Source organism: Dromiciops gliroides, chromosome 1, assembly GCF_019393635.1.
Source record: "Dromiciops gliroides isolate mDroGli1 chromosome 1, mDroGli1.pri, whole genome shotgun sequence".
In the NCBI taxonomy this organism is placed as follows: domain Eukaryota; kingdom Metazoa; phylum Chordata; class Mammalia; order Microbiotheria; family Microbiotheriidae; genus Dromiciops; species Dromiciops gliroides.
The window spans coordinates 75,120,559-75,145,072 of record NC_057861.1 but is presented as its reverse complement, the minus strand read 5'-3'; the positions used below and the strand labels follow the sequence as shown (position 1 = coordinate 75,145,072).

The 24,514-nt window shown below is 40.3% G+C and overlaps 1 protein-coding gene across 1 annotated transcript; it reads left to right on the top strand.

The window, feature by feature from the left end:
- Positions 1–240: 240 nt before the first annotated feature.
- LOC122745682 (myelin-oligodendrocyte glycoprotein-like) lies at positions 241–8,376 on the top strand. The gene is given in 6 exon segments (XM_043991094.1): positions 241–331; positions 720–927; positions 929–1,059; positions 3,310–3,402; positions 7,925–8,041; positions 8,327–8,376. Coding segments are annotated over 6 exon segments (690 nt in total).
- Positions 8,377–24,514: the final 16,138 nt, after the last annotated feature.

Here is a 24,514-nt window from a genome sequence, read left to right as displayed (position 1 = left end):
TCCTTATGCCTCTGTCATAGCTGCTGAAGCCCTGTGTTCTTGTCATAGCCAATGAGATCTCCTGTGTTCTTATTAGTCGTACTTTTGCTGTGTCCCTGTCAGAGACACTGATCCACATGTCACAGTCACTGGCTTCTTGTTTGCCCATCACAGACATTACACAAACTATCTCTGTCACAGTCATTTACCATCCCACATCCATATTCTTATCAGTCTCTCTTCCTGTGTTCTTTCCCAGGTATGATGGAGATTTTAAGTCCCTTAGTTTATTTTCTCTCCAGTTACTTCCTTACCTTCATCCTCCTCTTCAGAATGCCAACATTGACCTCAGGTAAGAGAATTTGACTCTCTGGCTCTCAGGGGCTAGGACTGGTTTCTGAAGGCTGAATGTATAGATTTTGTCCCACCCTGGTTCTCTTGTTCTCCCATACCATGACCTGATACTCTCCTAGTCTCTTTGGGAGGGTTTTTTTCAACTTCCCCCTTCTCTTCCTGTCATGGTCTTCTTATTGTCCTGATATACTGTCCCCTCCTTTAATTTCTTCCTTAAATTTTCATCTATCATCTCTTACTCTCCAATTATCTTATTTTCCCTCACCCCAGCCCATTTCAGGCTTCTGTGTTTCACATCTGTCTTGTATCTTTCTTGTAGGCTCTTCCATCTTGTGCTGTGTTTTTCTCTGACCCTCTCTGTCTCTTCTTCCTACCTGATTGAACAGGGCAGTTCTCAGTAATTGGACCTGCAGGACCCATCCAGGCCTCACTTGGGGGAGAAGCAGAGTTAACATGTTACCTGTCCCCACCCCAGAGTGCTCAGCACATGGAGGTGATCTGGTTCCAATCCACTCGCATGGTACATCTCTATCGAGATGGGCAAGACAAGTTTGAAGACCAGGCCCCTGATTACCGAGGGAGGACAGAGCTGGTGAGATGCTATCACAAATGGGAATGTCACCCTAAAGATACGGGATGTGAAGTACTTGGATGCAGGATGGTACAAGTGTCTCATTGAAGATGATTTTCACCAAGAGGAAGCTGACATGGAGCTAAAGGTCTTAAGTGAGTGGCTGGGACCTGGACTGGCCATATTTGTGTGGGGGGTGAGAAACTTCCTTTCCACCTCTGTAATTCACAGAATCAGAGGATACTCCAGTTGAAAGGGACCTTACAGGCCATCTATTCCAATGCCTCTCTGAACAGGAAGCCTCTCTTTACATGCCCAGAAGGCACCTATTTTCATTTAACTTATATCCTTGTCTCCTAGCCTGGTGCCATGCAGAAGGAAGATGCTTAATGAATGCTTATTAATGTGAATTGAATTTCCAGCCTTTGCTTAAAGACTTTTCTTGTTGTTGTTGAATGAGAAATTCTGCTGCTTCTCTGAGGGAGGTGGTCCTTTCCACTGCTGGGTAGATGTAGTCATTAAGAAGTGTTTCTTGAGGCAGCTAGGTATTGCAGTAGATAAAGCACGGGCCCTAGATTCAGGAGGATCTGAGTTCAAATCTGGCTTCAGGCACTTGACACTTACTAGTTGTGTGACCTTGGGCAAGTCACTTAACCCTTATTGCCCTACAAAACACAAACACACACATACACACATACAAAAGAAGTGTTTCTTGACATCAAGCCTAAATCATCCTCTTTGCAGTTTGCACCCTTTGCTACTAGTTCCATCCCAGAGGGACAACCTTAACAAGTCTAATCCATTTCCAAAGCATGGTCCTGGCTATGTCTTCTCTTCTCCAGCCTACAACAATAACTAAACTGGCAGAATGATGGTGCTAAAATGATCTAATTCTGTCCTAGAATATGGTCTCCAGGATCTTTCCTATCCTGGTAATCCTCCTCTGGATTCTCTCAGATTATTCTCCAGCTGTTCTCTGGGAATCTCCAGTTCTTTCATGCCAAAGCACTGAGACAAGCTAGGCTTGGAGCAGTGGATAGAGGGAACAGCGGGATAAGCATTTTCAAGGCTCTGGGAGAGAAATTCTAAACAACTTCTAGAGAAGGGTTTGCTGAAAGGGGGGAGAAGGGAAGGGAAATGAAGGAAGAGAAGGAAGGGTTACAGAAGGCAGAAGAGCATTTTTATGCCTTTTCTATCACATACTCTCCTACTATTTAATAATTCTTCTCCCCAACTCCTACTTCCCCAGTCCATGGCAGGCAAGTACACAGAAAATCTGGAACAAAATTACTATATGGGTAAATATGGGAGGTGACAGAGAATAGCACTTCCCAAACTAATTGGTCAAAGGAGCACTTTGGGGCTTGAAAAATATAGACAGATGATAGATTCTAGACACACTATAAATTCTGGTCTTAGCTTGCTGGGGCCATGGAATATCCCTAAGGGAAAGTGGGGTAGGGCCAGGGAGTGGGAGCACAATAGGGAAAATGAATCTTATTTTGATCCTACACTTTGTCTTTTGGCTGTATCTACCTTGGCTTGAATCCAAGTCCCATCAGGATGACTTTAAGTTTAGGAGGCCACATCATACTGGATTTGGAGTCTAAGGACTTGGGTTCAATGCTCTCCTATTCACTACACAAGTGATATTAGACTAGTTAATTCAATAGTCTGTGTCTTAGTCCCTTGTCAAACGAGGGGTTGGACTAGTTGTTCTCAAAGGTCCCTTTCAGGGACCTAATATAACAGACTAATATTCACGGTATAGTGGCTATGGAACTGTATTTGGAATCAGGAAGACACCCGTACGAGATTTATCCTTGATGTATGGAAACACTTTCTAACAATTCGAGCACTACCAAAGTGAAAGGGGCTCCCATTGGAGGGAGTAAGCTACCCCTCCCTGTGAATCTTTAAGCAACTGCTGTCTATCCATGTGTAGTGAGAGTCTCAGAAGAGATTCTGATACAGGAATGTGTTAAACAAGATGGGCCCTCTGAGTTCCCTTATAACTCTAAGATCCTTTGAATATACATCCCCACCAAAAGTACACAAAATTGGCCCTTGTTTCACCTGTGCTTCCTGGCATCTTCACCAATGTAACCTGTTGTTGCATCTCACAAACAGACTGGACTAACACTAGATGATGGGGCCTACACTAAGGGTGGAGAAAGGGGATATAGGCATGTTAATGTTATTGATAGAAGGGGAAGGAGTGTCTGCTGTAGGGTGCAAAGCTTGGGTAGGGAGCATCAAGGGCCAGAGGGCCTCATAATGTGGGCACAGGTATGGATTTTCACTTTGCCCAGTTGGGCTATGGGAATGGGTGATAGGGAGGGAAGATGCTGCAAGGATCCCAATTACTATTCTGATGCTGACACTTATGTGCCATTGCATTTCAGGTGAAGAATCTGAGCCAAAGATTTCGACAACATATTTATGGATCCTGTTTCTGGTGTCTTTACTTATGCTATTAGTGTTTATTCTAATGCAAGGTAATAATGAGAAGAAACTGGAGCAAGGACTTCTTATCTGGCTTGTCAGCTATATCAGGGCAGAAAAAGGACAAGGATTTTAGAAGCTGGTCTTGGGAGCCTGACTTTTACCCAGTTCCTGATCACTTGTTCCATAGTACCCTTTACCTCACAGGACCCCATATGGGCTCTGTTCCTCAAAGTCACTCATCTTCAAATGTCCCCCCTTAGAACTCTACTTTAATCACATGGTCATGATCATGAAAAAATGCATGCCCATACCCATTCTCCTGTGTTTGACTGTGGGCCTCTGCAAGGGGCCCTTCTTGTCTGCCCATGGCCTTCTTTCCCTGATCTCCATTCATCAAATGTTGGTCAAGAATTTACTGTGTGGAAAGCATGTGCTGGGCCATATGGAAGTACAAACAACTATTTCCTTCCTCTTCTCTCAGTCCCAATCACTGCCCTTGGGTAGGATAGGAGAAGTTTGGAGTCTGAATAAAGATCATCTTTGACTCCTTAAAATAGATGAAAAAAAGTTCAATCAGTCAGCATTTTTTAAAAATTTCCTAGTTACTTTGCTTTATGATCGGGGCTTAAGAAAGAAGTTTCATTTCAGTAAGACACTGTACTTGACCTCATGGAGCTTACACTCTAAGTAGGAGTGAGTTGTGGATGCAAAATTGAGATCAATACAAAAGGAGAATCAGGCAATATACTGTGAGAAATCCAAGGAGGGAGAAATCACTTTTACTTGGGAAGGGATCAAGAAAGGCTTCAGAGAGAAGCTGGCCCCTGAGATAGGCCTTGAAGGAAGAATGGTTTAGGGAGAGATGAGGATGAGGTAGAAACCATTTTCACCTTGGGAGTGAAGCAAGGAAAGGGAAGAGGGTTGAGAATGAAAGACAAAGATTAGTATAGTTTGGTTGGCCCATCTATACTTGAATTAATCAATTAATCAATAAGAAGCATTAATTACATCCTATTTTAAGTCAGGTATTTTATAGGTCCTGGGAATAAAAAGAGAAAAGAAAAATATTTCTTGCTCTCAAGGAACTTATATTGTATCAGAGGAGACAAATTGTGTGTATTTATAAACCTAAACAAATAAATGCAAGGTAATTGCGGGCACATAGTACTAGCATCTGGTAGATGTGGTCAGTAAAGACTACGTACTGGAAGGGGACTGATGTGTAACCAAGGCACTAAAGGTGGGATATTTAGATTCTAAACAGGTTTAAATGCCAAACAGAGGAGTTTATATTTGATTCTGGACAAAACAGGGAGCCACAGGAGTTTATTGTGTAGAAGAGAGATGTGGTTAAAACTGTGCTTTAGTAAAATCACTTTGGCAGCTGAGAGGAGGATGGATTAGAGAGAGGAGACTTGAAACAAGGAGATCACTTGGGAGGGTATTGGAATAATCTAAGCAAGAGGTATCAGAGAACTGTATTAGGGGGTGGTCATATGAGCAGAGAAGGAAAGTAATGGAAGAAATGTATTAGAGGTAGAATTATAAGATTCAGCAACTTATTAGATATATGTTGTGAGGAAGAGTAGGGGTCCAAGGATTACTCTATACAGTCTGTCATCTGTGTGTTTGGAAAGATGGTAATATTCTTGAGAGAAGTGAAGAAGTTTAGAAGAGGGTTGGATTTTGTGTAAAAGATAATGAGTTCTGCTTTGGACATGTTGAATTTTAGGTGCTTTTGAGAAATCCAATTTGAAATATAGAAAAAGTTGTTAGTGACGTGATTCTGGTGAAAGACACACAAGAGACAGAGACAGACAGAGAGAAAGAGAGACTGACAGAGACAGAGACAGAGAGACAGACAGATACACAAAGTGTGTGTGTGTGTGTGTGTGTGTGTGTGTGTGTGTGTGCAAGAGAGACAGGCTGACAAAGTTAGGATACAGAGAACTAAGAGTCACCTGTGTAGAGTAAATAACTGAAGTCAGGGACAGATTGGTGGCGCAGTGGATAAAGTACCAGCCCTGGATTCAGGAGGATCTGAGTTCAAATCTGACCTTAGACACTGGACACTTACTAGTTGTCTGACCCTGGGCAAGTCACTTAACCCTTATTGCCCTGAACAAAAGAAAAAGCAAAAAGAAAATAACTGAAGTCATGGGAGCTGATGAGGTCATTAAGAGAGATATAAGAAGAGCTGAGAAGGGGGCTGGAGATAAACTCCTAACCCACAGGTGGAGGCAAGTTACAGATGATGATGTAGCAAAGGACACTAGAAAGTTATCAGACAGACAGGAGGAGAATAAATGAGGTTCCATGAAAACCCAGAGGGGACAAGGAGGTCAGCAGTGTCAAATACTTCAGAAAGTTTAAAAGGTTGGAGTTTGAGAAAATACCAATGGATTTGTAAATTAAGAGATCATTTGTGATTTGGGGGAGACCAATTTGAGTGGAATAATGAGGTCTGAACCTGTATTTCTGAGGATTTAGAGGTGATTTCATGAATGATAGTGAAGGCAAGGAAACAGCTTTTCTGGAAGTTGATGGAAGAAAGGAGAGAAACAGGATGATAGCTTCATGGGGTGGTAGAGTGAATTGAACATTTTTTTTAAATGGTGAATATCTGGGCATATTTGTAGGCAATAGGAAAGAAATCAATAAGTAGGGAGAAATTGAAGATCAGAGTGATGAGAAGATGAAAGGGATGGGATCAAGCATAAATAGAGGCTAGAATAAAGGAGAGAATGAAGGATGATGTCAAGAGGTTTTGAGATGTTGTACAGAAGGGGAGAGAGAAGAGGAAACTCATGTGGAATGGACTACGTTTTTTCAGTAAAGTTTAAGGCAAGTTCCTTACATATGTGCATAGGCAGGAGGTGGTATGGGAGGTTTGAGAGAAGAGGTCTGGAATAGTCATTGTGGGGAGTGTGATGGAGAATCAATTAGAAATTAATAAAAATATTATCTTGCTGTGATGAGGGCACAGTAGTTTATTTATTTTTATTTATTTTATTTTTTGCAGAACAATGGGGGTTAAGTGACTTGCCCAGGGTCACACAGTAAGTGTCAAGTGTCTGAGGCCTGATTTGAACTCAGGTCCTCCTGACTCCAGGGCTGGTGCTCTATCCACTGCACCACCTAGCTGCCCCCCCCCATAGTAGAGTTTAGATAATATAAATTTGGTTTTTAGAAAAAAATTTTTTTCAATGAACAATATCCACCTTCTTTTCCTCCCACCTCCCACCCTCTCTTTGAAAAAGAGCAGAAATTTTTTTTAAACAAATAAGTAGTCAATCAAAAAAATCCTTTCACTGGTCATGTCCAAAAATTTCTCCATCTCAGTTTGCATCCTGAGTACATCACGCATTGATCAGGAGGTAGGTAGCATGTTTTGTTGGGGATTCACTGAGATCATGGTGATCATTGCAGATGACATAAATTTATAGCAGGTGCATTCAGCAAATTTCTATGACTTTTTTCATCTCTGTTCACGAGGTAGATGGTGACAGCAATACAAAGATGGGGTTTACCAAAGCATGAGCAGCAATAAGACAAGAGTAAGGGATTCCAGATCAGAGGATGGTATAATATTTAACTGATTAGCAAAAGATTTAAACTTAGAAAGGGAGGAAAGTGAAGCCATGACAGAGGTGATGGTCTGGGAAGGTAACAAGGAGTGGAATGATTGGAGATCATGATGAAGATAAAGAATAGATTTAGGAGGAGTGAGGTACATGGAAAGATGGTGTGAGTGGAAATTTGTGGGTGATGGGAAAGTTAAGGCTGTGACCATGTGACCTTTGTGTGGCTGAATTCGCATGGGAGATTAGGTCACGGTTGCTGAGGAGATTGAGAAACTGGGAAGCCAGTGTGTTTGAAGGAGTATCAACATACATGTAGATATGTCCTTTTATGACAGGAGTTGGAATTGAAACAAATACTGTGAACCAAGTACTGAACTTTTGAGAAAGGAAGAATGATCTGGGGTGCAGGAGGGAACTGTCAACTGTCATTAGCTTGTATATTTGAAGAGTGAGTCTCAAAGGAGGAGAGAACTATTGAGTGATAACAGCAGAGGAAGAATCTGGAAGTAACACTGGGAATGAATAGTAACCCGATTCCCTCTCAAGGACCAGCATGTTGGAGGATATGAGAGAAGGTGAAACCAATGTTGGAAAGGATATCCATGGGATGCAGTGTACCTAGGGGAAGTCAGGACTTACTGAGTGCCAGAAGTTAAAAGGAATAAGAAAGAAAAAGGAAATGATTTTATGAATTAATTAAGGAGCAGGAATCAAGGAAGAGGTCTAACATGGAGGAAGGTTTCTTAATTAAGGAACAAGAATTGTGCAATGGAAAGTGGGCACAATGGAAAGCTGAGAAGAGCTGGAGTGGACCACCCTTATATATGAAGTTCATTTTGGGGCCACAGAAACCATGCTTCATACATTGCCCTCAGTGTGGTTTAGGATGCCATAACCATGTAAACAAACAAGTTGTACTTGAACCTTGCTATGGGAAGGGGACAGCCCAGATCACAATCATCTTCTCAGGACTGGGGGCTTCTTTTAGTATCCCATTTCAGGTCAGTTCCCTGGATGAAATACATTAATAGGAGCCTGATTCTGATATATACATTGGAATTTGAAATGATCATTTGTGCCATCTGGATACATCAGAGATGTGTAGGTAAGAGGGGAAGGGTGGGCAGTAATGTGATTGAATCATGGTATGATAATAGAGCTCTAATTGTGCAGTCCCTAAGCAGCCTAGAACCTGAGTATCCCCCAGTCTTTGTACAATCCTTACCCCTCTTTGCCCTGGTTTATGTTGGCCCTTCTATAAACAGCCTCAAGCATTTCTCACCCATGTAACCCTCAGCCCATGTATTGTATTAATCCCTGATTGGGTCCCAATATAGCGCTGCTCTTATCCCTTTGTGTCTCCTAATCCATGTGTAACCCTCCTTCTCAGTGTGCCCTGATCCTGAGTGTGCCACACTTCCTTTGCAGTCTAGAGCCTGAATTCTACCCCACTCTCTTTGGGAAACTGACCTAAGTCTCCTGGTCTCCTCATAGACTTGACCCCCAAGTGTGACTAGTTCTTGTATAACTTTGAACTCTGTGTTCTGTGAGATTTAAAATTGGATATTAGATCATAAATCTCCCCTCTTTAACTTTTCCCTTAATTTATCTCCCAGACTAGTAAATGGAAGAAGCTTCTGGTTTTCTAGTTAGAGTTTTTATTGTATGGTAGTTACCAGGTGATGTTGATTAGAGGGATAGGAAAGTAGAAATACAAAACAAATAGTCTTAAGTCTAAGCTTAGTCTATATTCCGTATAAAACTCACCAAAACCCAAGGCCACCTTTCTGGCAGTGAATTATAAACAAATGTGTTGAGAATGATATAGGAATCTCTTAAATCTACTGGATCCAATCTGGTGTACTGTCTAGTGGCCTCACAAAGTCTATCATAAAATCTGTTTGGTCTTTCATTAGCCTCCTGAGGTAGGCTTAAAAATTTCTGCCAGTTTTCCGGTTTTCTAGAGCAAGATTCCATTCCCTTCGGAAGTGTTTCTCTAGTGTCTTTTAATCTTTGGAAATCCCTGTCGTTATTATAATTCCATTCTGGATCCTTTAGAGGCCATTCCACATCAGCCTTACCCTTCACAACAAGGGCATTTCCTGCTGAGATAATATCTGTAATCTCAGTTTGGGACAGTAAAGTTTCCATAAGGCAAGTAACATCAGCCCAAGTGGGTTGATATATATTAAATACAGTCCTTAACTGTGAAATTCCAGTGTTTGGATTTTTCTCAAAACTAAGCTTAGTCTATATTCTGTATAAAACTCACCAAAACCCAAGGCTGCCTTTGGGGAGAGAGAGAGAGACCATGTCAAGCGCATGCTGTTGCTAACCACGAGCCGGGCCAAGTCGAACTCCAGTCAGCATCTGTCTGTGCAGCGCAGTCAGGAGACCAGCAGAGCAGGAAAAAGATCCCACTTCCGTTCTCTCCTTGCCTTTTAAGCTCGCACCCCGGAAGTGGAGTGCTAGCAGGCTGACTGGTGTGCGTAGCTCATGCTGTTGGTCTCCTCCCTGAAAGGGTGGTCCTTAAAGAAAAACTGGCGTCTCTCCATTATCGCTAACCGACTGTTAAAACTTTTTACCACAGTCCCCATGCCCTCTTCTATGTTTTTGTCTAAAGTATAGATAACTGGGAGCCCTTTGAGTATGGGTTAACTCAAATAGAGTATGGTGTATAAGACATATCCAGAGCCTAGGGAGGGGTTGAGAGAAGGTTAAGAGGGTCCAGGGCTGACAAATGGCCAGAAACAGATGTTCTCATCCAGGAAAGCTGGGAAGTGGCATCCTATTTCCTCTCAAGATCAGCTCATTGGTACTATCTGGTTTGCAGGGTTTCTTTATAAGGAATCAGCATTGGAAAATGCTGCAGTTTGGGGAGTTTTCTTTCTTCTGTTCCTTATAAAGTCATGTGCCATGTTCCTGCAAAGAACAATGCTGCCTTAACACAACTACCACCACAGGATCCAAGCAATCTCCAGAACTTAAGGTAATTTCAGATGGGGCCTGCATTTGACAACGACAGAAGAGACGATCCTCGCAGCTAGCTGGTGAGGGACCAGGCCAAGATTGGGGGACATTTGTGCTCAGTTGAGAGGTGGGCATGGTATAGGAGCAGAAGAGGATGAATGGGAGAGATTTACAATAATGAGGTCATTGAGAGGCTTTGGGGAATGATACAGGTTGAACAAGGCAGTTTGCCTGCCTCATACTAGGATAGGAGGAGGACAGTATAGGGAAGTCAAAGAGAAATCACTCTTCTCCTTTTCTTCCCACTCTCCTTCTCCCCACTTTTCCTTAGAAACTTTGTCCCTTTTCCCTTTTCTCACAAGCTCTGCTTTCCTGTCTCTCTCCTTTCTATTCTCCTTCTACATAATCCTCTTTCCTCCTTTCTTTCCTCATCCCTCTCTCTTTTCTCTATCCATCCTCTTCTCAAACAGGTGTCCAATCACTAGGGTGAGTAACTCTGATCTAGGACACAAGCCTCTTTCCTCCCCTTTTCCTGAGTGAGATTAAGGAGGCAAATGCCATGTATAGGTCAATGAGTTGCAGTGGGATTTGGGGGTGAGATGTGAAGAGCATGAACTCCCCCTTTGCTCTCTATTTCCAGGTTAGCAGCTGAATTCCAACTTCCCCAGCCTTTGGTGTACTTAAATATCTTGGCACTCAGCTCAAATATTCCTAATCACTCAGTATATGTATCACACCTCCCTATGGGGTGAGTTTCATTTCCCATGGTGGTCAATCAGTAAGAAAAACATTTATTAAGTGCCTATTCCTTACTAGACACTATGCTAAGTGCTGGGGGTACAAAGAATGGCAAAAGACAGTCCCTACCCTTGAGCTCACAATCTTGTGGGGGAAAAAAACATGCAAATGATTATGTGCAAACCACATATATTCAGGATATATTAGAGGTAAACAATAGAAGAAATGAACTAGGATTAAGGGGGATTCAGAAGGGCTTCTTATAGAAGGTACCATTTACCTGGGACTTGAAGGAAGCCAGGGAAGCTGGAAGGCAGGGAAGAGGAGTAAGAGCATTCCAGACATGGGGACAACTAGTGAAAATTACTTGTCTGAGGAGCAGCAAGGAGGCTTGGGTCACTAGATCCCAGAGTGTGAGAGTAGGGAAAGGAAGGGGAGGTGTATATTGTAAGAATTCTGGAAAGGTGAGGGTGAGGGCAAAGTTATGAAGGGATTTCAATGTGAGAAAATTTTATATTTGATTCTCTGCCCTGCCAATCCAAGATCTAGATTTTTTTTGGTGGGGGCAATAATAGTTTTGTTTATTTTCATAGGAAACAGAAGGTGATGAAAGATACTCAAAAGAGCATCATCATCAAGCTTTGCAAAGGATATTGCAAGAGATTACTTCAGGGAAAAATCTGCAAACTTCATCTTCCTACTCAGCATCACACAGTCAAAATAAATTCAAAATTAGCTCTTCAAATAGACATTTATGTCAAGTCAAAATCCCTTTGAGAAACAAGAGTGTAGATGCCTGCCCCCTCTTAAGATCAAATACCAAGGAAATTTACTAAGGGGAACTAAAAATGTAAAACAAAGCTAAATGAAGCCATCTCTGCTATTAAGAGTTTCCTTTTAATATGCCATGAGTTACCTTGATTGTTTGTATATTTTCCAAAGCTTTATATCTTACCAGTTTACATTTCTTCACCCTTCCAAGAGATTGTGCACTTTTTGTTATAATTGAAGAAAAACTGCTGGAGGGGGCAGCTAGGTGGCACAATGGATAAAGCACTGTCCCTGGATTCAGGAAGACCTGAGTTGAAATCTGGCCTCAGACACTTGACACTTACTAGCTGTGTGACCCTGGGCAAGTCACTTAACCCTCATTGTCTCACCAAAAAAACACACCAAAACCCCCCCAAACAACAACAACAACAACAACAACACTGCTGGAGACAGTTCTATGCACTTAAAAAAAATAAGAAAGCCATACATACATGTTTTGCATGATTGCATTTGTATAACCTATATCAAATTGTTTGCCTTCTCAGTGAAGGGGGAGGGAGGGAGAGAATTTGAAACTCAAAATTTTAAAAAAATGTTAACATTGTTTTACTTTTTTTTTTTTTTTTTAGTGAGGCAATTGGGGTTAAGTGACTTGCCCAGGGTCACACAGCTAGTAAGTATCAAGTGTCTGAGGCCGGATTTGAACTCAGGTACTTCTGACTCCAGGGCTGGTGCTTTATCCACTGTGCCACCTAGCCGCCCCTCTCAATAAATCCATAAATTCTGGTCCTAGGGACCTGGAGTGATGGGTTATCCCTAAAGTAAGGTTGGTTAGGAGCAGGGAGTAGGAGCATAATGGAAAATATCAAGCCTATTTTGATACTGCATTTTGTATTGTGACTGAATCACCCTTGGATTGAATCCAAATCACATTACGTTGACTTTAATTTTAGGAGGCAACATGATACTGAATTTGGTGTCAAAGGATTTGTCAAAGTCCTGACTTACCTGTTTACTATGTGAGTGATCTTAGACTGGTCATTTCACTTCTGCAGGCCTCCGTCCCTCATATGTAAAATGAGGAAGTTGGACTAGTTGGTTTCTAAGATCCCTTCTTTGACATTTTTAATAAAGGACAATGTTTATGTATAGTGGCGAGGGAACTGTATCAAGAATCTGAAAAACATTTCAAGCCCTACATCAAGCACTTGCTAGCTGTATATTCCTGGGCAAGTGTTTTTAACTCTCTGTGCCTCAGTTTCCTCATCCATAAAATTAGAAGGTTGGACATGATAGCTTTGATAGCCTAAATTCACTTCCAAGTCTAAATTTATGATCTTATTTTTTTATATGTAATTACTCTCTTACTTTAGTGTTCCAGAGTAAGACTGTTTTCATCTCTTCTCAGGATTTTAGAGTACCATTGAGGAACAGTGAAGGCATCTTTTTCTAAGGTTTTCATCTTGAGTTCACATCTCATTATGTTCTCATCACTGTTCATTGCTAGTGATTAGTGCTCCAGTTCCATTTAAGCAATTAAAATCAATTGAATTTTTATAGAGGGATATTTACTAAATATTGAAAGAACAGTTACAAATATTTCTTCCCAACACCTGATGTATGATGTTCCCTATCCCACCTCAGTCCCTGGGAAGAGTGAGATCAAACGTAAAACAATTTCTGCATAGCATCATTTCCACCAAATTGACTTCCAAATGTGTCACTGCCTAGGAATGGATGAGTCTGCAGCCATAGTACAACTGGGCTGGGTCATTTATTCTCTTTGGGATTTGACTTTTTACTGTATGACTTCTGGCAAATCTTTGCAAGGACTCTAGTCTCCAGACACGCTATTGGTGTGTTTTGAAGTTCACAAGATTGTAGCCATCTCCAAGACTCCTTCACCTAAAAGAAGGGAAGAAAATTAACTATAGAGACAGAAGTAATAGTATGGCTATGTCTTCTCAATTTCAAGCTAGCTCTGAGTGAAAAACAGTCCAAGATCTCTATTCCACCTAGAGACCCACAGCAGTTCTTCCTCCTTCTGGAACATTGGTTGCAGAAGAGCTAATTTAGGCTTGATGTATAGAAAAACTTCTGAACAATTAGAACAATACCAAAGTGAAAGGGTCTCCTGTGGGAGGTAGTGAGCTACCCTTTCCTGTGAGTCATTAAGCAAAGGGTGGCTGACCAATTGTAGGGAGAATCTTAGAGGAGATTCTGATTCAAATGTGTGTTGATCTCTGAGATCCTGTGAGTATAACACCTATCCAAAAATTACACAAAATTAGCCCCCTATCACACTTGTATTTCATGGTATCCTTATCAATGCAATCTAATGTTGTATCTCATAAATGGGGGGTGGGGCTAGTACCAGGTGATGTGGCCTGAGCTGGGGATGGAGAAAAGGGAAATGGACATGGTGGAAGGGAGAGATGTCTCACTATAGGGTTCAAATGTTGGGGCAGGGAGCAGCCAGGACTTGAGGGACTGAGAATTTGGCCATAGCTTTGACTTTGCCCTCTGCTCAGTAGAGGTATGGGAATTAGAGGTGGGGAGAAAATGCTGTAGGGATTCTCATGATAGTCCTGTTTCTGATATTTATGTGCAATTCTGTTTTAGGTAGAGAACCTGAGTCATTGACTCAGCTGCCAAAATTATTTATACTCCTTATTGTCTTTAGTTGTGAATCTTCTATTTCAAGGTAATTATGAGGGGAAACTGAGACAAGGGATTTCTATTTGGATCATGAAGCATGTCTGGTCAGACAGAGGACAAGGCCTTAGGAACTTTGTATCTTGGGAGCCTGACTTTTGCCCAGTTTTTGGTCACTTTATCTACGGTATTCTTTTCCCCCTAGACCATGACCTTCAAAGTCATTCATCTCCAAATGGCCACTTTTAGTACCCCACTCCTCCCAACTACCCTTGAAGTCAAATGACCACATGACCTCTATTCAGGGTCTTCTTTTCTATTCATTCATCCTATGTTGTTGAAGAACTTAATGTGTGCAAATCATGTTCCAGGCCTTTATGACTCCATTCAGGGTTTTCTTTGTTGTTTTGTTTTGTTTTGTTTTGTTTTGTTTTAGTGAGGCAATTGGGATTAAGTGACTTGCCCAGGGTCACACAGCTAGTAAGTGTTAAGTGTCTGAGGCCGGATTTGAACTCAGGTATTCCTGACTCCAGGGCTGGTGATCTATCCACTGCGCCACCTAGCTGCCCCCATTCAGGGTTTTCTTAGCAAAGATACTGGAGTGGCTTTCATTTCCTTCTTTAGCTAATTTTAGATATGGGAAAACTGAGGTGAACAGGGTTAAGTGACTTACCCGGGGACAGACAGCTTTTGAGTATCTGAGGCCAGATCTGAACTCTGCTCTTCCTAACTTTAGGCTCAGTACTCTATCTACTGCACCTCCTAGCTGCTCTCTTCCAAAACCATTTGGAAATACACACAACTATTTCTTCCCTCTCCTTCAGTCTCAATCCTTGCCCTGGGTAGGGTTTGAGAAGTGGGAGTCTAAATAAGGATCATCTTTGACTCCTTAAAATAATTGAAAAGAACTTTAAATCAGTTAGCATTTTAATAGTCTGTTGTGTATTTTGCTTTGTGGTCTGGGCTGAAGAAAGAAGCTACATTTAAGTAAGAGACTGTACTTGCCTTCACAAAGCTGACAATCTAAGGTGGGAGTGAATCCTAGATACAAATTTGAGATACGTACAAAGGGAGGTCCATCCAATATATTGTGAGAAATCTGAAGAGGGAAAATTACTTTCATCTGTTTGTGGGAAGGGTTAAAGAAATACTTCAAAAAGAAGGAGGCCCCTGAGATGGGCCTTGAAGGAAGAATGGACTTAGAGAAAAGAGTGACATAGAGACTGTTCTCACCTTGGGAGCAAAGCAAGGGAAGGCAGAAGGCAGGACGAGGAGAAAAGGAAAAGATTAGTATAGTGTGGCAGGAACATAGTATACATAAATCAATCAATAAACAAGATACATTTATTAAGTACACCATGTATAAAAAGAGAAAAGGGAAATAGTCCTTGCCTTCAAGGAGTTTGCATTCTATCAGGAGAGACAACACATGCCTCTTAAATCCAAGCACAAGAAATACAATATAATTCTGGAGAGATAGTATTAGCATTTGGAAGACATGATCTGGAAAGACAACATATGGAGTTCAGGTGATACTTGAAGGAAACTGTAGATTTTAAAAGGCAGAGTCTAGAAGAAAAGGCATTGCAGGCAAAAATGACACCTACACCTATTAGATTGTTGGAAAAAAAATAACAAATGCCAGAGGGGATATGGGAAAGTAGGGATACTAATGCACTGTTAGTGAAATTGTGAACTGATTCAGCAATTCTGGAGATCAATTTGGAACTATGCCCAAAGGATTATAAACTATGCATACCATTTGGCCCAGCAATTCACTGCTAGGACCATATCCCAAAGAGATAAAAAACAAAAAGGGAAAAGGACCTATGTGAATAAAAATGTTTGTAGAAGCTCTTTTCTGGTGGCAAAAAAATTGGAAATTGGGGAATGGCTAAACAAGTTTTGGTATATGAATATACTGGGATACTATTGTGCTATAAGAAATGATGAGCAGGCAGATTTCAGAAAAACCTGGAAAGACTTATGTAAAGAATTAATTGTTATTTGAGGTTTTTATGCCTCAGCATGCACTGGGGCTCGGCAAACTGCATGGTGCTCAACCCACTGGTTGTAGCCGTTGCCATGGTGCTGGCACCTCATGTCATCAGCACTCACCAATGCCTACATGGGCCTGGCAAAATTATAATGATTGGAAGCCTAGTGAAGGCAGTCATGTGACTGTCAGAGTGGCCATCCCATTGGCTGGGGCTGTATGGGGGTTTTTTGGGGATTGGGGGAGGAGAATTGGGCATTCTAGCGGGACACTGGAAGGCACAGGAGTTCTGTTGCATATTCTCAGCTGATTCCTGGGTGGTGGTACCGTTTCAGGTTGTATAATTTCCCTTTCCCCATTTTATTTCCTTTCCCTTGATCCTACTGATCCTGTTTGTTTGTTTCTTTTAAGTTCATTCTTGTTAAAATAAATTCTGTTCTGTTTTTTTTTCTGATACAAGTATTTTATTTTTTTCCAGTCACATGTAAAGATAGTTGTCAGCTTTTGTTTATACAAGCTTTCCAATTTCAGATTTTTCTTCCTCCCTCCCCTCCCTCCACCCTTCCCTAGACAGCAGGCAATTTGATATAGGTTAGATAGATAGATAGATAGATAGATAGATAGATAGATAGATAGATAGAGAACATTAAACATATTTCTGCATTAGTCATGTTATAAGAGAAAAAATCAGAGCAATGAGGAAAAACCTCAAAACAGAAAAACAACAGCACCAAAAACAAAAGAAATAGTATGGTTCAATCAGCATCTATACTCCATAGTTCTTTTTTTTCCCCTGGATTTGGAGATCCTCTTCAATCATGAGTCCCCTGGAACTCTTCTGTACCATTGCATTGGTAAGAAGAACCTAGTCCATCACTGTAGATCAACACACAATGTTGATGATACTGTGTACAATGTTCTTCTGGTTCTGCTCATTTCACTCATCATCAGCCCATGCAAGACCCTCCAGGTTTCTCTGAACTCCTCCTGCTCATCATTTCTTACAGCACAATAGTATTCCATTGTATTCATATACCACAACTTGTCCAGCCATTCCCCAATTGATGGGTACCCCCTCAACTTCCAATTCCTTGCTACCACGTAAAGAGCAGCTATAAATATTTTTGTACATGTGGGTCCCTTTCCCCCTTCCATGATTTCTTTGGGAAAAAGACCTAAAAGTGGAATTGCTGGGTCAAAGGGTACGCACAGCTTTATTGCCCTTTGGGCATAATTCCAAATTGCTCTCCAGAATGGTTGGATCAGTTCACAGCTCCACCAACAATGCATTAGTGTTCCAATTTTCCCACAGCTTCTCCAACATTTATTATCTTCCTTTTTTGTCATTTTAGCCAATTTGATAGGTGTCAGGTGGTACCTCAGAGTTGTTTTAATTTGCATCTCTCTAATCATTAGAGATTTAGAGCATTTTTTCATATGGCAATAGATAGCTTTGGTTTCTTCATCAGAAAACTGCCTGTTCATATCCTTTGACCATTTCTCAATTGAGGAATGACTTGGATTCTTATAAATATGATTTAGTTCCCTATATATTTTAGAATGAGGCCTTTATCAGAAGTACTGGCCATAAAAATTGTTTCCCAGCTTTCTGCTTCCCTTCTAATTTTAGATGCATTGCTTCTGTTTGTACAAATTTTTTTTAATTTAATGTAATCAAAATCATCCATTTTGCATTTCATAATATTCTCTATCTCTTGTTTGGTCAAAAACTGTTCTCCTTTCTCTCCTAATTTACCTATGGTATTACCTCTTATGTCTAAACCATGTATCCATTTTGACCTTATATTAGTAAAAGGTGTAAGTACTTTAAATGGAATTTCTCTTTCTATCTCTTGCTGCTGGACTTTGTTGGTCATGTATAGAAATGCTGATGATTTATGTGGATTTATTTTATATCCTGATACTTTGCTAAACTTGTTAATTGCTTCAAGTAATTTTTGAGTTGATTCTCTAGGATTCTCTAAGTATGTCACCATATCATCTGCAAACAGTGATAGTTTTGTTTCCTCCTTGCCTATTCTAATTCCTTTAATTCCTTTTTCTTCTCTGATTGCTAATGCTAACATTTCTAGTACAATATTAAATAATAGGGGTGATAATTGACATCCCTGTTTCACCCCTGATCTTATTGGGAAGGCTTCTAAATTATCTCCATTGCATATAATGCTTGCTGATGGTTTTAGGTAGATACTACTTATTATTTTAAGGAAAGCTCCACCTATTCCTATGCTCTCTAGTGTTTTTATTAGGAATGGGTGCTGTATTTTGTCAAAAGCTTTCTCTGCATCTATTGAGATAATCATGTGATTTTGGTTAGTTTTCTTATTGATGTGGTTGATTATGTTAATAGTTTTCCTAATGCTGAACCAGCCCTTCATTCCTGATATAATTCCCACCTGGTCATAGTGTACTAACCTCGTGATCACTTGCTAATTTCCTTGCTAATATCTTATTTAAGATTTTAGCATCAATATTCATTAGGGAAATTAGTCTATAATTTTCTTTCTCTGTTTTTGCTTTGCCTGGTTTTGGTATCACCACCATATTTGTGTCATAAAACAAATTTGGTAGAACTCCTTCTTCACTTATTTTCCCAAATATTTTGTATAATATTGGAATTAATTATTCTTTAAATGTTTGGTAAAATTCACCTGTAAACCCATCTGGCCCTGGGGATTTTTTCTTAGGGAGTTCATTCATGGCTTGTTCAATTTCTTTTTCTAATATGGGCTTATTTAAGGGTTTTATTTCCTCTTCAGTTAACCTGGGCAGTTTGTATTTTTGTAAATATTTATCCATTTCATTTAGATTGTCAAATTTATTGGCATACAGTTGAGCAAAAGAATTCCTAATTATTGACTTAATTTCCACTTCATTGGTGGTAACATCACCCCTTTCATTTTGATACCGGTAATTTGGTTTTCTTCTTTCTTTTTCTTAATCAAATTAACCAATATTTTATCTATTTTATTGGATTTTTCATAAAACCAGCTCTTAGTTTTATTGATTAATTGTATAGTTTTCTTGCTTTCAATTTTATTAATTTCTCCTTTAAATTTCAGGATTTCTAGTTTAGTATCTAATTGGGGATTTCTAATCTGTTCTCTTTCTACCTTTTAAGTTGCATGCCCAATTCATTGATCTCCTCTTTCTCTTTTTTATTCATGTAAGCACTTAGAGCTATAAATTTTCCCCTAAGCACTGCTTTGGCTGCATCCCATAGATTTTGGTATGTTGTCTCATTATTTTCATTATCTTGGATAAAGTTATTGATTGTTTCTGTGATTTGTTGTTTGACCCATTCATTCTTTAGAATGAAATTGTTTAGTTTCCAATTGATTTTCAGTCTACTTTTCCATGGCTCTTTCTTACATGTAATTTTTATTGCATCATGATCTGAGAAGGAAGCATTTACTATTTCTGCCTTTCTACATTTGACTATGATGTTTTTGTGCCCTAATACATGGTCAATTTTTGAAAATGTGCCATGTACTGCTGAGAAAAAGGTGTATTCCTTTCTTTCCCCATTCAGTTTTCTCCAGACATCTATCATGTCTAACTTTTCTAGTAATCTATTCACCTCTTTCACTTCTTTCTTATTTATTTTTCAGCTAGATTTATCTAATTCTGAGAGGGGAAGATTCAGATCCCCCACTAATATAGTATTACTGTCTAATTCCTATTGTAAGTCTTCTTACAATACAATTACAAGTTACAATTGTAACTTCTCCTCTAAGAATTTGGATGCTATGCCACTTGGCGCATACATATTTAATATTGATATTGCTTCATTATCTATAGTGCCTTTTAGCAAGATGTAGTTTCGTTCCTTATCTCTTTTAATGAGATCTATTTTTGCCTGTGCTTTGTCTGAGATAAGGATTGCTACCTCTGCTTTATTTACTTTAGCTGAAGCATAATATATTCTGCTCCAGCCTTTTACCTTTACTATGTGTGTATCTCTCTGCTTCAAATGTATTTCTTGTAAACAGCATATTGTAGGATTCTGGCTTTTAATCCACTCTGCAATTCGCTTCCGTTTTATAGCAGAGTTCATCCCATTCACATTCACAGTTATTATTACTGTCTATTCCCCTCCACTCTATTTACCCCCTTTGTACTTTTCCCCCTTCTTTCCCCCTATTCCTCCTCACCAATGTTTTGCTTCTTATCCCTGCCTCCCCCAATCTGCCCTCCTTTTTTATCACCCCCTCCCTTTTCTTTACCCTTTTCTTCCTTGCTTTTGTCTTCCCTTCTATCAGTACACCCCTTCCCCTTCCCCTTTTTCTTCCCTAAAGAATGAGCTAAGTTTCTTTATCCCAATGAATGTATATATTCTTCCCTCTTTGAATCAGATCTAATGAGAGTAGGGTTGAAACAATGTTCACCCCTTCCTTCTTTCCCTCTATTGTAATAGGTTTTTTTTTCACCTCTTCATATGATGTAATTCACCCCATTCCACCTCCCCTTTCCTCTTCTTTCTATAAGCTCCCTTATTAACCCCTTAATTTCCTTTATGTCATCACATCAAAGACAATTTATATTTATACCCTCTGTGTATAATCTCTCTGTCTGCCCAAATAAATTTACAGATATCAAGAGTTTAAAGTATTATCTTCCCATGTAGGGATATAAGCAGTTTAACCTAATTGAGTAACTTTTTTTCCCCGGTTTACTTTTTTAAACTTCTCTTGAGTCTTGTATGTTAAGATCAAATTTTCTATTCAGTTCTGGTCTTTTCCTCAGGAAACCTTGAAAGTCCCCAGTGTCATTGAATGTCCATCTTTTCCCCTGAAAGAGAATGCTCAGTTTTGCTGGGTAATAGATTCTTGGCTGCAGTCCAAGATCCTTTGCCTTCTGGAATATCATATTCCAAGCCTTGCGGTCCTTTAATGATGAAGCTGCTAGGTCCTGATCAATCCTGACTGGGGCTCCATGCTAATTAAATTGCTTCTTTTTGGCTGCTTGGAGTATTTTCTCTTTCACTTAATAATTTTGAAATTTGGCTACAATATTCCTTGGAGTTTTCCTTTTGGGTTCTCTTTCAGGAGGTAATCGGTGGATTCTTTCAATGATGATTTTATCCTCTGTTTCTATAACATCAGGGCAGTTCTCCTTAATAATTTCCTGGAATATGGTGTCTAGACTCTTTTTCTGATCATGGCTTTCAGGCAGTCCAATGATTTTCAAATTGTCTCTCCTGGATCTGTTTTCTAGATCAGTTGTTTTTCCAATGAGGTATTTCACATTTTCTTCTATTTTTTCATTCTTTTGATTCTGCTTGACTGATTCCTGGTGTCTCATGGATTCCTTATCTTCCAACTGTCCAATTTTAATTTTTAAGGCATTGTTTTCTTCAATGTGATTATGCACCTTTTTTTCCATTTGGCCAAATGAATTTTTGCTGGTTTTCTCCTCACAAACACAGTAAAAAATCTTTGGAACAATGGTATGGGAGAGTTTATCTTTCCCACTGAGCACATATACAATATTACAGGAAGCATTACAACTAAATTCATACTTTACTTTACCACTATCATTATAGCTCAAATGACTATAAATTTTATTCTTGTTATTGTCATTATTGCAATGTGGTATTTTTTCCATTCACCTCCCCAAAGTAACAAACCGCTTGTGAACTTCAAAGTTGGGGACATGTATTATGATTGTCTGTTAGATACAGGAGCCTCTAAATCAGTCTTAGTGCATAAACCAGACCCTGGATGCAATGCTATTGGATCTTTAAATGTGGTAGGAGTCTCAGGTAAGGCCCAAAGAGTGGCAGAATTAACCCCTTGCATGGTATCTATGGGGCCTTTAACTGTAGAACATTCATTTTTCACTTATGCCTGATGAGCCTGTAAATTTATTAGGTCGTGATCTCCTTTGTAAACTTAGAACAACCATATCTTGTACTCCAGATGGGGCTGACTCTCTGAGGTTGCCAGAGGATACTATTCATTTATTACCTATTTTGATTGCAGATGCTCAAGGAGCAGTAGGGGATCCATCCAAAGTCCCCTCTGACATTCCTGAGTCCCTATGGGCCTCAACCTCTACTGAAGTGGGGATCCTTAAATCTGCTATGACTGTTACTATTAAAGTTAAAGGGGGGCAGCTAGATGGTGCAGTGGATAGAGCAGCAGCCCTGGAGTCAGGAGTACCTGAGTTCAAATCCGGCCTCAGACACTTAACACTTACCAGCTGTGTGACCCTGGGCAAGTCACTTAACCCCAATTGCCTCACTAAAATAAAAAAAAAGTTAAAGGGGGACCACCCCCATCCATTCCACAGTATCCATTGTCTAAAGAAGCTATAGAAGGGATCACCCCTATAATTGGGGCTCTGAAAAGTCAGGGTATTATTGTCCCATGCCATCATTCTCCATATAATGCTCCCATTTTGCTAGTTAAAAAACCCAAGCCTGGGCCAGATAGCAAACCTGTTTATCGTTTTGGACAAGATCTTAGAGCTATTAACAATTATGTTATTCCTAGACATGCTATAGTCCCTAATCCTGCCACCATAGTTTCTTCAATCCCATGTAAGGCTACATGCTTCACAGTGGTAGACCCCTGCTCTGCCTTTTTCTCTATACCAGTACATGAGGACTTCCAGTATTTATTTGCCTTTACCTGGAAAAATACACAGTGGACCTGGACTAGACTCCCACAGGGATTTGTGGACAATCCTACATTATTTTCTGTAATTTTACAACAGGACGTGGCCTTATTTACTTTTAAAGGTTCCACTTTAGTGCAGTATGTTGATGATTTACTTTTAGCCTCCCCTGATGCTGACACGTGTCAGGAAGACAGCCACCATTTATTATTAGAACTATACAAGAGAGGCCACAAGGTCTCTAAGTCAAAGCTACAATGGTGTTTACCTCAGGTAGAATATTTGGGCTTCATTCTGGCTGCTGGAACTCACTCTGTCTCTCCAAAACAAGTCCAGGCTATTCAACAACTCACTGCTCCCTCTACTAAGAAGCAGTTAAGGGCCATTCTGGGAGCCGCTGGGTATTGCAGACAATGGATATCCTCTTTTGGTGAAATTACTAAGCCTCTTATAGATCTAACCAAAAATTCTGTCCCAGAACCTTTACAGCTGGATTCCCAGCATCTCTCAGCTATAACAGAATTGAAGCAGGCATTTTTATCAGCACCTGCACTAGGACTCCCAGATTACAGTAAGCCTTTTACTCTTTTTGTGCATGAACAGAAGGGAGTGGCTTCTGGGGTCCTGACTCAATCATTAGGACCTGTCCAGCATCCAATACTTTATTATTCCAGCCAACTAGATTCTGTGGCCTCTGGGGTGCCACCCTGCCTCAGGGCAGTGGCGGCTACAGCCTTTTTGGTAGAAAAAGCCTCTGATTTGGTCCTAGGTAATCCTCTTACAATACAATGTCCCCACGAAGTAGAGGCCCTCTTACTATGCCATAGAACACAAGCCTTTTCAGATCAAAGGCTGGCTAAGTATGAAGTAACCCTGCTAGGTCATGAAAATATCACTTTAAAATGCTGTACAGTCCTTAACCCAGCAACACTGCTCCCTAACTTACCACTCTTGGGGGAGCCATTGCATGACTGTGCCTCTTTAGTTGATATGGCTAAGAAACCCCATGATGACCTTTTGGATATACCTTTAGAGAACCCTGATATTGTCCTCTATATGGATAGTTCTTTGTTTATGAAAGATGGCACCCGTTTCACTGGGGCTGCTGTAGTTTCTGATTATGATATTATCTGGGCAGCTTCTCTGCCTTCACATTTTAGTGCACAAGCTGCTGAACTTGTGGCTCTTACACAAGCCTCTAACATAGCCAAAGGGAAGAGTGCTACCATTTATACCGACTCCAGATATGCCTTCGGTGTATGCCATGCTGTAGGCATGCTTTGGCTACAGAGGGGCTTTCTAACATCCTCTGGCAAAGCTATTGCTAATGGAGACCTCGTCAAGGACCTCCTATCTGCCCTGAAACTTCCCTCTGCTCTAGCAATTGTACATTGCCCTGCCCACACAGGGAATAATGATCCTGTTTCAACAAGGAATGCATGAGCTTATTCAGCAGCTAAACTCACTGCTTTAGAAGCCCCTGAACATGTATTTAACCTCTCACCTTCTGAGGATGTTTCTCTCCACCTAACTTATGATGATTCTGAAGTAGAAAGGTGGAAAAAGAGATTCAAGGCTAAACAGATCAATGGAGTCTGGATTTCTTCAGAGGGAAAACCACTTCTCTCCCAGAAATTCTATCACCAGGTATGCCTCTCTATTCACAAGAAAGGCCATTTTGGCACACAAGGCATTGTGGACTCAGTTAGAAGGACCTGGTTAGCACCAGGTATAACTAACACAGCATCTCAAATCTGCTCAGCTTGCTCCACATGTTAATCTTACAATCAATATGCCTTTTGATAA